Genomic DNA, 13876 nt, shown 5'->3' on the forward strand with positions numbered 1-13876 from the left:
AAAAGTCATGATTTTGGTCTTAAAGAGTTTTATCTAGAACCCTGAAGAAATATCCTAGGATCTTGATGTATCTTCCGAATTATCCCAAGTTATATTATGCTTAGTTATTCTGTGTGTGATGCTCATGACAGCTGTTTTATTCACACAGGTTGATTAATCTAGGCTGTAGACTAATGAGCATAGAGCATAATGAGATAGAGTTTAATGAGCATTAGCCTTGGCATCAGATGTGGTGCTGATCTTGTTTATGCTACCTCTTCATTGTATGACCTTTGTAAATGTACCTGTAAGCCCAATTTCCTTACCTGTTAAATGGGAGTAATAGCTGTCCTTAAACACTGTTGTTGGGAGGATTAAAGGAGATAAAGTAAGTAATGCACCTAGCTCAGTTCTTAGTTTTGTAAACGGTGGCTTCTCTTATTGTGCCGGATAAGAATGATTCCATCCCTTTCTTACCCACTGTAAATTAAAACTTGTCTACATATTTAGAGACTGTCTCCCTACTATAGCCTTCGAGACAAGTGATTCTGCGCCTTTGTGACATTTTTGGTTGTAGCCTTTCTCACCTTGGGCTCCATAAGAGAATTAATGCCTACAGGAAAAGAGTGACTACTTTCTCAGTTCTCTTAAGAATAATGTATATAGTATCACCATTCCAGATGCATAAAAGAGGAGTGAATGTATTATATATAATGGAAGCATCAGGGATTAATTCTTTTGCTGAATCCCAGGAGGCTAGTACTATATCTGACTATTGGAGAAGTGCTTCAAACTTCCGAAAGTTACGGAAATAAAAGTTGTTACAAAGCACACTTTCCTCTTTCTTAATGGGGCCAGGGAATATGTAGAAGGAATGGAGTGTCATGTAGCAGTTTGGTGATACTCCACAATGCAACCATTTCCCTAATCAAGTGATTCTGAAACTCTTTCATTGTAAAGATTGTTTTAGACAGGCATAATGCCCTGAAGACCATCTGTTCCATACTCGGTCCCATATGGGACTGAACACTTACCTCCTTAGAATGAATGGAGTTAATCAGTTTATTTTAAATAAGACAATGAGTCAGTACCTGGTTTTTAAGTTTCAAAGATTCATTGAACTGGATTTTGGAATCTAATTTAAAAGTTTCAAAACTAGTGTTTTGGTAATACTAGTTCTTCAAGTTAAAAAAAAAAATAGTTCTAGAGCCCAGGAATTTGGGGGAATGCTTTTTGACATATACATCTTGGAGATGGACATTGCATTTTAGTTTATTGAAGATTGAGAAATTCTGCAGAAGGGAGACAGTTTTACTTATTGACTCCAACTCCTTTGAACATATAGCACCTATTAATGTCCTATAGACCTAGTGTTTTTTGGAATACACTTTGGGAAATATTGATCTGCTTCATTTTATATGTGAGAAATATTCTGGGTCGTATAGCCAAGTGATGGCAGGCCTCAACTGGATCCCATCTCTACATTTATTATTCTATGTGAACAGTTCTTTTTCTGCTATACCACCCTATTTTCTGTAAGTATTTGATTTATATTAGAAATAAAAATATAATTGTTGTCGTGTGAAAGTATATACCAAGTATATATCATCTGGCAGAAGTTTAAGAACATATTTTGAGAAGTATAGCACGGACATATTTGCAGCCTCTTTTAATTGGTCCTGTCATTGTGAATGGTTTGCAGATTTTAGGGATGGCCTTCATATGAGTTTAGTATATTCCTGGGGGAAATCTAGTTAACTCCATAAACATTCAAAGATAGGGAAGCTAATCAGAATTTGTTCTATGCTTTCATTAGTAAAATATAGAAATTTTACTAACTTTGTTTTTCTTATGCTTTAGAGTTAAAGCTTGACATTGCTAACAAAGGAGCCAATTAAACATTCTTATCTCCCATTTATCCATTTCCTATGTTACACTTATTTGAGCAATGGAATAAGAAAGGAGTACCGAAAGGGATGTCAAATTCTGAGAAAAATTGAAGTCTTCTGGGGACTAAAAGGATTTATCAAAGGGGTGAAAAGAATGGATATTGGAGATGTTCCTGAAGGTGTATTAGTAGATTAAGGTATTTTTGGCTCTTTTGGGCGTGTCTTTGAAGACACACCACCATAAAACTGCAGGAGGTCAGAACTTTTAAAGTATTAATACTAGCTGCATCCGGCAGTATCAGAGATTTGATTCAAGTTTTGAAGGAAGAACAGAAAAAGGCTTTTTTCCTACTCAGAAATACTATAATCTGGTGTTCTGAGTAAAATTTAAAGGAGTGCCTTATTAAAACATGTGAAGGAGTATGCATGAGTTTCATTTCTTCGAGGAGGTATGTCCACATTTGTCATTTTCTCTCACTTGCTAAATTGAAAACTTGAGTTCTGGTAGTAGTGGCACTTTCAAGGCCTTAACCCAAGATCTGTGATGGCTTTACAAAGTTGTGTTGATAGCCCATACAATGTTAACTAAACTTCATGTATCTGTTTTATATCAAATCATATTTCTTAAATTGTTGATTATTGATGGTGGTGATATTCTTTTCCCTTCGTACCTTTTCACCATTTTCTTTTTGGCAGTATTTTACTTTTCAGGACCTGGATTGTGACTGTAAAATCTTATTTACAAAATGTTTGGAAAGTAGAATCGGCTGCGAAAGCTGTGAATGGTTGGTAAAATACCAGGATTAAAGGTTTTTTCCAGGATTTAAATTTAGTATAGCATATCGGGTTAGGCATTTTTTATTTTTCTGGTTTGTAGTTTCATTACTGTGTAGATATTAACTACCTGATGAGTATTTGACAAACACAGGCTTTCTTAATTTCTGATGGTTTACTGACATGGGCCCTGAAGTTCAGGATGCCCTCCCTCTAAGACTTATGGATGTGTTGGCCTTATGACTTTTTTTGGTCACTGCAGCCTCAATGGCCAGACAAGTTATATAAATTAGAATAGGGTAGATTAAAGGTGTTATTTGTAATTAGATATTTGTCCTGTCTTTTCAAAAGCCTACCCCATTTTATTGATAAAGAATTTGAAAGCATCCTGTTCTTGTATAAAGTGTTGAGTGCTTCTGATATCATACTTACATTGAGATGAGTGTATTTATATTGACTTTTATTAGACTCAGGTTGGGACGAGGAAGGGAATGACCTTCCTTTGATTTTGTCTTTGTGTACAGAAGGATTTGAGTAGATATAGTGAAAGCTATCTGTAAATAATTTTTAAAATATATTAAAATTTAGGACAACTACAACGTCCATACCGAATATTATACACTCAGTGACAAACTAAAGACTGTTCTCTGGGTAGCAGAATTGAGCTCTGAATTAGTAGAGAATAAAATCCAATTTGTTATTGCTAGATCATTATTCTAATGATGCTCATGACAGAAATGATGACTTAAATTATATAATTTTTAAAGTACATTAAGGTAATTGAACTCATTAAACTCATTGAGATTTTTATACATTTAAGAGAGTATCCTGTATAATTTGTTAGGCAGGTCAATAGATATGTGACATATAAACTAGAAATTAAAATTCTGCATTTTGCTTTTTTGTAGATACTTTAAAGATGAGAGGAATTTTGGATTACCTTTTCAAAAAAGTTTTAGATACAGGTCTTTCAGTTTCAGTAGAAACATCTGTTGTTCCTAGATATTTATGTTGCTGATATTGAATTTTGCTGTATTTTATTTCTAGCTCTTATTGCCTTGTCAAACTTTCCTGGGTTGATATAAATGGCAAAGCAAATAACTGTCAACTGATCTATGTTTAAATGAAATAGAAGGAGAGAATTTCAGAATTCTACTTAAAACATTTATTCTAGCATTTTATCATATACTAAGTATTTTGAAAGAAAATAATTGTTAATCAAAATAATATGATTTGGAAAAGTATAAAATTAGTGAAAACTGAGGATCTTGGAGACAAACTGGTTTTCAGTTTCCTGCTCGACAGCCTACTAGGTGTGTGATCTTAGCCGAGTTACTTTACTACTTTGTGCCTCAGTTTCCTTATCTGTAAAATTGTGATGATTGTACTGTATATGTCATTGAGTTATTGTGAGGATCGAATGAAGCAATATATATATATAATGCGTAATATATTGCCGTATACTAAGCTCTCAATAAATGTTAACAAAATAAAACAAAAGTTTATGAATATTGTAACTGATTTTATAAGTGAAGGTATATTATTTGGGAGTTTTATAATATGATTTTTAGCAAAAAAATGTTAGAGGGATATTTATGGTGCTATACATTGTTTCTTATGGAAGTTTTTAAAGAAAATGAGCAGAAATTTTTATTCCTTCCATTTTTATTATGCAGGAATAAAAATTCATACATGGTAATTTATTTTTTTATTGGAGTATAGTTGCTTTACAATGGTGTGTTAGTTTCTTCTGCACAGCAGTGTGAATCAGCTATATGTACAGATCTATCCCCTCCCTGTTGGACCCCCGACCCCTCCCACCCCCGCCAATCCCCCCCACCTAGGTCACCACAGAGCATCGAGCTGAGCTCCCTGTGCTATACAGCACGTTCCCACTAGCTAGCTATTTTGCACGTAGTAGTGTGTATACATACATGGTAATTTAAATTTGAAGACTTCTGGTTTTTTAGCCACTTACTCTATTCTAAAGTTAATTTCCACGCTAGTTTAACATAAACATAATTCAGTTTTCCTCTTTGTAGGAGAGAAGATATTTTTTGATCTCTCATACTTTCTTCTGAATCAAAGTTCTCTGTATAGAGAACTATTTATCAAAGAAATTAAAAAGCATAAGGAAGACTGTCACCATCTGATTACTTTTCTGATATTAGTACAGAACATAATGCTGTCTGTCATTTCTACTAGAATTAGTTTTTAAAGAAAGATCCGGAGTGAACTTTCTATCAATAAAAATTGTACATTTATATTTCTTCTCAATGAACATTCCATAGGTATGTCACATTATTCAGAACCTTTTGTTATATATTTTTAACTTTATTTTAAAATAAATTTAGACTTAACAAAACGTTGCGAAAATAGTACGTAGAGTTCCCATATACTTTTACCCAGCTTTTCCTAATATTCATAGAACAAATACAGAAATCAGGAATTAACATTAATACTAACCAATCTGTAAGCTTATTTGCATTTTGACCACTGTCCATTAAATCACCCTTTTTTGGTCCAGGATCCTATGTAGAATTTCACAGTGTACTTAATTGTCATGTCTCTTTAGTCTCCTTCAATCTGAGCTAGTTCTTCATTCTCTTTGCCTTTTGTAACCTTGACAATTTTGAAGAGTACTAGCTAGTTGGAATATTTCTTAACTTGTGTGTCTGATGTTCTCTCATGGTCAGATTGAGAATTATATATTTTTGGAAAAGATTCAACTGAAGTGATGTTACATCAGTACATTATATCAGGAGTTACATGATATCGATTTGTCCCATTACTGGTGGCGATAAAAGATAATTTGATTATGGAGGTGACTGCCAGGTGTCTACACTGTTGATTTACTCTTTTTCCCTTTGTAAATAATAAGTATATTTGGGGAGATATTTTTTTTTTTTTTTTTGCGCGGTAGGCGGGCCTCTCACTGCTGTGGCCTCTCCCCCTGCGGAGCACAGGCTCCGGATGCGCAGGCCCAGCGCCATGGCTCACGGGCCCAGCCGCTCCGCGGCATGCGGGATCCTCCCAGACCGGGGCACGAACCCGTGTCCCCTGCATCGGCAGGCGGACTCCCAACCACTGCGCCACCAGGGAAGCCCCTGGGGAGATATTTTAAGACTATGTAAATACTGTTTCTCAAAATACTTCCACTAATTTTAACATAAAGTTAAGTTCACTAAGGTTTTCTTTGTTTCAAAGAATGGAGCCTTTTTCATTCAAAGGAGGCAGTGGTCAATTTAAATGTTTCTGTGTTTAGTCATCTTGACCCTGAAGTTGCCTTTTTAAAGGCAACTTGATTATGAATTTTTTTTATAATCGATATATATTTTTATGATTGCCTTTTATCTTTTATTCTATAGAGCATTAACTACTCTAAAAATGTATTGTGCATTTTCTTTTTTTACCTGTTTTACTTCCTCATCTTATAGTCCCTGGAACATGAGGACACAATTGGATTAGCTATTTTTTTCTTTTCTATCTTTTAACAAACACTTGACATTTAAACCTAGTGGAGTAACTTGAATCCCAATAACATTTCAGGATAGTATCTTTTCCAAAAGGCTGAAGAGAAAATATATTGGTAAATCTTGGAATTTGGTTAGATATTGATTTCTTAAAACAATCTAATAGGGTTTTTCACTTTCATTACAACTTTCTTCTCTGTTAGGTAATTGCTTTCCATGCTGTGCATTCCTTAAAGTTCCAGGCTTTCTTCCTTATGTTTATAAGTATTTATAAGGTGTATCCCGTTTGACAATATATACAAGGTTCTGGTTTAGATAGAACCTTTTCCTCCAGAGTCAATACAGTACCATGGCTAACTAATTCTAAGCAAGCTGGGCTTTGTTTGTCTGTCTGCTTTTTGACAAGATCTCTCACTTTTTAAAATTGAAAAATTGAAATTGGATGTTCTGGCAATATCCGGTTTGGTTTTTTTTTGTTTGTTTACTAATTTTAGGTCTGGAAAAGAACATTAGAAAATCTATAATGGGTGTTGTAATTTAGCTAAAATTTGTGTCACCTCAGGGTAATACCTTTGATGTTTCTGCTGATCATATTTAGAAGTTAATCCTAGAAGCTGATGACCCCCAAAAGAGAATCCATGGAACTAATACACTTTCGATAGTTTTTATTTCCTTTAGGATAAGAAAGTTTAACTTTAGATACCAGCCACTTGACAAAATTCTGCTTACTTTTTGTTTCTTGACCAGTAGACTTCGTTCATTTGTAAAATGTTTACTGAATTTATTGAATTCAGTGTGTAGTCTAGGGGCTGGAGATGCAAAGACTCACTGCTTCTCTTAAGGTTGTTCTTTCATTTTCTTCTTAATGCGAGCTGGGGCTGATCTGGACACTTGGAGGGATTTGTGGGAAATTCTTATTCTTTTTAGAAGTGTCTTACAACTAGTAAGAATGAATGATAAAAGATGAATAAGAAAAAGATATTACTGTGTCCTGCTCCCAATTTAGAGTAGTAGAATGTTTTGTTTTGTAAATAATCCGTAAATCTATAATTTAGTAATTTTGACTTCAGATTGGTCTTCTATAACACAAGTGAGTAGAAATCATAGTCTTTGTAGAAATGTCTTACCTTCTATTTCATTGCTTAAAAATGATCAGGTGTAGCTTTCCCTCGTTCATTGGTATTAGAAACGCTTAAAAGTAATAAACAGTATATGCTCATTTAGTAATTTAGTATTGAGAACAAATATCGCAAATAGTTTAGTTTGTACATTTCAGGAGAATTTCTCAGAGTGGTATTTATATATAAAATACTTAGATTGTTTCTGATTTGAATGTGACTTGATTTTCAGTAAGAATCTTTAAACTTTTAAGTATTAATGGAAAATATTAAAATCGTAGATGAATAGACCTTCTAACACCTTGTTTGAGTTCCTTTGTGGCATTTCAGCATTGCTGATTTTATTAGCTTTGGTTTGGAATTTCTTCTTTAGTGGTTGAAATGCAAGCCCTGCAGTGGAGTAATTTCTTTTTTCCCTCTTGAAACATGACATAGAAGAATGCTGTATACTGAAACAGAATTAGGGTAGGTCCTACTATGCCATTCTTGTGAGCCTCCATCAGTAGTAGTCTTGCAAAGGCTGTCCTTTCTTGTTTGAATAATGATCTCATTTTGAAAGTGCCTTTACATTTTTCTACATAAGTGATATGATACACTGTCTAATCCACAGTCTCCATAGATTATTAACTTCTGAAGCAAGGGAGATGCAGCTGTCCTCAATGATTCAAAATAATTTCTATTTAGGGAAATTTGTTTAATTTTTTTTTAAGTATGAATATGTTGAATCCACAAGTTTTGGCATACTTCAGGCAAAGCAAAGAAGTTATATCCTGAAAGTAATCTGACTTGGGAGAAGTTTATAAGTGGATCTATTATTTCTTCAGCCAACTCTCATATTTAACTTACCCTATAACCTAACCTAAGGACTTTTTTTTTTTTTTAAATCTAAGTTTGTTGCATTTTTAATTTGTATACTCTGTGGGGTTTGGTAAATAAGTCAAGGGTTTGGAGCTCCTACTGAAGGAGAAATTGTAAACTTAGACCATTATTAATCTGAGCAAGATATGATTTCTTGGGAGTTGTTTTTCATTTTCAAAGTGAAGTGGGCTTCTGAACTTAAATTACCAAGTAATTCTGTTCCATAATGGAATGCTCCCCTTTTGCCTGTATTTTCAATCAGATATATTGTTACTAATTAGTATTTAAGAAATGAAGGAAAACTGGGAAAGTTGGAAAATCATATCTTATTTATAGTTTCTGAATATAGTTTAAACTGTATCTTAAAGTAGTTAAGTTTTACTTAGATCTCGTTCATTTGGGAGTCTTTAAAATTTTCACGGTTTATATTGAAATATTATTAGATGTGAAAAAGAATGATTTGTCAAGGAAATTGATTAGAGAAGGCTGGAGGATGATTGTTTAATAATTTTGAAAGCACTTTTGTAGCACCTGTTTCCACTGTATAGGTCCAATGAAAATAAATAAAATAGCTCTGATGTATCGATTTTAAGCTCTTTCTCATCTGTTAAAAAGCCACCTCTTAAGAACTCCAGCTGTGGAATACTTTGCTATTCTATTTGTGATTTTTGGACCCTTGCAAATACCTGGTTAGATTGTGTTTCTTGAGATATTCAGTATTCAGATCTTTTTCTTTTTGTGTTCCTTTCCTCTTGTCGTCCCTCAGGTTCCTCCTCAATGTGATTATACTGTAGAATACTGTCTAAAGACTTCAGGATTTAAAATCTATTGGAAACGTATAATAGAAAATAGCTGCCACATAGGCTCATAACTTTTGTCGTTATTTATTTGATACCTCATGTTAGATGGCAGTTTCACCCCTTTGACTTCTTTAGATTTGTTTTTTCATTTCTTTCTTTAAATTCTGGAAATTACAGGTTTGATGCTTAAATTTGTAGGTTTTCTTTTCTTAGTCCAAACTGTTTACATTTTTCACTTGTAGAGACTTGAATATATTCCTAAAGTACAGAAGGGTTATTAGCTCATTCCTTCATCTTCAGGCTTTAAAAAAAAACATTTAGTCTAACTGTTGTTAGATAATGGAATAACCATTCCTTTTCAGCTGCTGGCATATTTCCAAACTGGCCGGCAGAGCCAGGAGGAAATGAAGGCATTAAAAACTAACTTTGGTTGGTTGCCACCTTCTTAGTGCTGAGACTCTAACCTTTGTTGGTGGATTGGTAGAGAACAGGAGAGCACAGTCCTCGTTCCACTGACAGGTAAGGAACCCTTGTGATGACCAGGTGGTGTGAGAGAGAGATTACTTGATAGCGTTTTTTCTTAACTTATCCCAAAATGTAACATGTCCCTGAAGTCAGGTAGTGTGACTGCCTGTGTTCCATCCAGCAGGAATACGCAGCACCCTTCTGTTTAGAGTAAGATCTGAAATTTAATACTCACATATCACTCTGTACCACAAAGTACAATTGATCTGTTTTCTACTGTTAAAATTTATCCTGCAGTCCCTATAACTTTAAATACCTATCTGTCTGTCTTATTCTCCTTTCAGCTTTTGCTTGCTCAGATGCTGTGTCCCTTGAACTTCCTTCTCTTGGTTACCTAATTTCTATAATAAAGTAAACTATTTTCCAGTATCTTTATCATCATCTATTATTTGGGTATATCTCACTGCTTTAATTTCTGCATTGTAGCCATTAATGATTATTTCCTGGTCCTTCTTGACCCAAAACCAAATGATCGTGCGTTTGAAAAAGATTTTTAGTCTGTATTGCCTGTATCCACAGTTCTGCCCTCCCGCTTTTAAATATGAGTGCTTGAAGAATAAATCTTTTTCAGTGACAGTAGTCATAGCTTGATAAAATTCAGGTTTAGTTTTATATTGCTATAATATGGGACTGTAGTCTGATTAATTCTTTAAATTACTGAAAACTTAAACACTGAGAACAAATTCAGCTTCTTAGACAATTCCCAAGGTTTAGTGGTGTTCCTGTTAATAGGCTTGATTATTCTGTTTCTACTTTTCAATCCGTCTTCTTCTCTTTGACAGAAGAATTAACTGGGACTTCCTTGATATATCTGAGGTCTAGTGCCTTTCCCTGTCCCTTTGAAACAACTGATCTTGTTTTCCAGTCCTAATTTATCATTTTTTGATTTGGTCTTCCACTTGAAGTTGAGTGGTTTGTCACAGAACGTGTTACGGCTTAGACCAAGATAGGTCCCTTCTTAATAGTTACTGAGGAATGAATCATGTGTGGTGACAGACTTCTAAAATTCAAATTAAGAAGGCACTAAGGAAGGTATGCCCAAATGTAGCTCCTTTTTATCCTGAGGATAAGTCATTACAAGCTCAAATGACCGGAGAATGTAATTTCTTAATAAGAATTTTTTCTTAAATCTATATTCAGCTCTCTATTTCAGTGCTTCTCTCCTACCAGAGGTGCAAGGAGTGATCCTAGAACCACAGATACAGCCAAGACCACGGAGAGCTTTTGACGTCAGGGGTCCATTTTCTCCACTGAACCCTTGGAGGCAGAATATCCAGCTTCTGGAGAGAGTTGGGAAAGGATAATAAACAAGTGGGTGCTTTCCATTATTTACTTGGGTTTATTTATAGATTGGAGTGTCCTTCCATTGCCCATTTAATTCTACTGTTAAACTCCTTGGGTTCATATAAGAACCAAGTGGGGCTGCAATCTGTTTGTTTTTCTAAGAATGCTAACTAGTGCCCATTCAGAAAAGAGACCTAAAATTTATTTTAATTTTCTCTCCAGATAATTAAAGCAGTGGGTGATTTGGGGGCACTTGATTTGGTGATGAATGCCTGTGTAGTCCACAGGAATTTTTAAAAGGAAATATCTGCCCATTTTAGCCTTTACTGGTATTAGTGTACTTCTAAGTGCTCTTTTTTTTTTTTTTTTTCTTTTTGCGGTATGCGGGCCTCTCACTGTTGTGGCCTCTCCCGTTGCGGAGCACAGGCTCCGGACGCGCAGGCCCAGAGGCCATGGCTCACGGGCCCAGCCGCTCCGCGGCATATGGGATCCTCCCAGACCGGGGCACGAACCCGTATCCCCTGCATCGGCAGGCGGACTCTCAACCACTGCGCCACCAGGGAGGCCCTAAGTGCTCTTTTTTATTCCAGTATTTAAGAAGTTTCTTTATTTCGTCTTTGGGCAAGCTGGGCATCTGAATTCTCCTAATTTACACAGTCTGATGTCCAGGTGTTATCCTACCCTGTTAGTGAGAACTTTTTGGTCTTTTTCCTACCTCGAACTTTAGGACTTCAAATTGAGTAGATCTTTAAACAAGATGCAATGATAGTACCATTATGGTTTTACTGTCAAGTCTAGGCTTCATTCTTTAATAAGATACATATGAATGAATATGAGTTTCAGGATATAACAAGGCAAAAGAGCCTTTTCCTAGATTTTTCCCCATGGCATTAAGATGGTTTTCTCTTAGTTTCTTTGATGCCAAGGGTAGGATTTGATTCCAGGAAGTTCTTCTCACCTACAGTGGGTAGAACGTGAAGTTGGTGCCTTTGGCAGGTTTTCATTTCTCCTTGCTGGATCCCTTCTGTGACTCCAGGTATCTTGATAATGGGAGACCGGTTTATTTGTTCTCTAATTGCCCAGATTTCTTTCAACTGGTAAACATCATACTTCAGCAAAAGGAACTCTTCTAGCAGAGCCTTCATGGATGATATCTGTCACACATGCAGCAGCTGCAGTTTGGAAGGCAGTGAACGGAGCCATGCATTATATCTAGAAGACACAAGGATGAGAGAGCCACCTGATCTTGTCATTGATAAACTTTAAGATTTACTCTGGTGTACTCTTGGTCTGGAAACGGAAAGGCTCAAATAATGACATAATTTTTTCAGATTGGAATTTTACATGGCCATGAAAATAATTCCTTTTTATTCACAAGACTGAAACAGAGGAAGCATGAGAGACACCTTTCTTTAAAAAGCAGCTCTCTGTATCTGTTTCACTTAAAAGATTTGTGGGATTGAAAATCACCTTAATGAAGCAGGCAAACTTTTTATTTTTTAGTAGTCTGGGAGATCCAGAAAACTTAATGAAACTGTCTTTTGTTGCCTGACACTGAAAGGAACTAGGAAATATAAAGGGTGAACTTCTTAATTATTCCCAAATTACTTTTAATGTTAGGATGCACTTTTTTAACTTTTTCTAGCCTTGAGCCTTATTCTTATTTGTCAAATCAACAAAGATTCCAGTATAGGAGTAGAGACGTCTTTGAGTTCAGTCTTCTAAAGTAGTAAATACCTGTTAAACTTGAGGTATTGTTCTGCATTGCAGGTATTCTAAAGTTGAATGATACTGAAAAAAAAGAGGTATTTTATAGAGCAAAAGCAATTAGTAGTAGTAGGCTAAGCTTCTATGTGTGAATAAGTGTTGCAAGATAGTTATCCAAACTGTCGATAAATTGATGGCAGTAGTGATCAAAATGTTTTATTTCTCTTTTTGGTATCTATTTAACTGGTCAGTCAAAAGCTGTTAAAGAAGTTTTTAAAAGTTATGCAATGCTGCCAGTTTGTTTTATTTGGTATAAATTTTAAGAATAGAAATTCTAGAGATAATAATATGGAAGCATCTAAATGTCTTAGGAAATTTAAAGGTTTTGGAAACCACATTTGCTAGATTATAACCTGGCCTTTAGTCTTTCTCGGCTATTTGTGAGACCTGTTTTCCCCTCATTTATTATAAATAAACTTTTGTATGTACAGTACTTAAAAGTAAGTTTAAAAGATCAATTTGAGCTAAAACTTCCCTAGAGAGCTCTGAATTACCATAAACAATTACAGCTTTTTACTCTTGATTTGTTTTTGTTAAAAGTTAATAAGATAGTTGTTACAAACACATATAAATTAAAAAACAACTACTCACTCAACATTTTAGAAAGAACTTAGGGAACTGAAAGTGAGATTTGCTTGGAAATTTAGTTGAACTCTTCTTCGAACCACAGTACAAATGAGTTTATGGCCTGTGAGGTTATTAGCCTTTTGTTTCAGTTTTGAAGAAGTGATTTAAACTCTTAATCCCATTAATCTCATGCTTTGATTAAATTTTAGCTTTGTTCCTTAAAGTGTGCAAAAGAAATGTAAGTGCATTTCTATTCATCTCATGTCACTAAAAGCTATTTAAAAGTGAAACTTTATGTATATTAATGTGAACTGATGTGTTTAAACTTTTATTTTGATACATTTTCCTTTCAGATTTTTAAATATTTCGTGTCACAATATGCAATCCTATATTTTTCAGTGTTTATTTTATGGATATTACTATAAGCTAATTTTTTTCTAGAATGACTAATTGTGTAATATTTGTATTATGTGATCATTTGAAAAACTAATAAATATTTTCTCCATAAAAAAATGCACTTACTGATAAATGGCTTATTTTTCTTTCAGGAGTAGAAAATGGAAACTACAACAGTATTTTTAAGTGTATTTTAATTTTATGTGTCTTCCTCTGAGTATTTCTGAATATATATCCTATCCTTGTATATGTTAAACTTTTTTGAGAAAAAAAATTATTTTAAACTGTTGAATTAAAATGATTCTCATTGGGTCACCCAGTGCCAAATGTAGGAAATAGGTGATCTATTTAGTCTATTTTTGCATTTTCCTGATTAGCTTCATCTTAGCTTTGTTTCCAGAATTGGATTTTTTTAGATGCCGTTTTTGTATGCCAATTTTGCAAAC

General features: G+C 34.5%; 1 protein-coding gene across 5 annotated transcripts in view; it reads left to right on the top strand.

The window, feature by feature from the left end:
• The window catches only part of TSC22D1 (TSC22 domain family member 1), a gene marked incomplete at its 5' end in the record, with an annotated part of 131389 nt that overhangs the window by 21759 nt on the left and 95754 nt on the right, over positions 1–13876 (top strand). Inside the window, 2 exons of one of the 5 annotated variants that reach the window (XR_014013565.1) lie at positions 10557–10727; positions 11784–13390. The exons of 1 other annotated variant lie outside the window; for it this stretch is intronic. Coding sequence is in view for 1 of the 4 variants with exons in the window: in XM_081214455.1 (XP_081070581.1) it covers positions 10557–10644 (88 nt within the window). Of the gene's footprint in view, positions 1–9253; positions 9411–10556; positions 10925–11783; positions 13391–13876 lie in introns of those variants that run through there. 3 more of the 5 variants (XR_014013566.1, XR_014013567.1, XM_081214455.1) reach the window with 3 other exon arrangements.

Source organism: Mesoplodon bidens (assembly GCF_964165515.1).
Source record: "Mesoplodon bidens genome assembly, chromosome: 17".
Lineage (NCBI taxonomy): Eukaryota > Metazoa > Chordata > Mammalia > Artiodactyla > Ziphiidae > Mesoplodon > Mesoplodon bidens.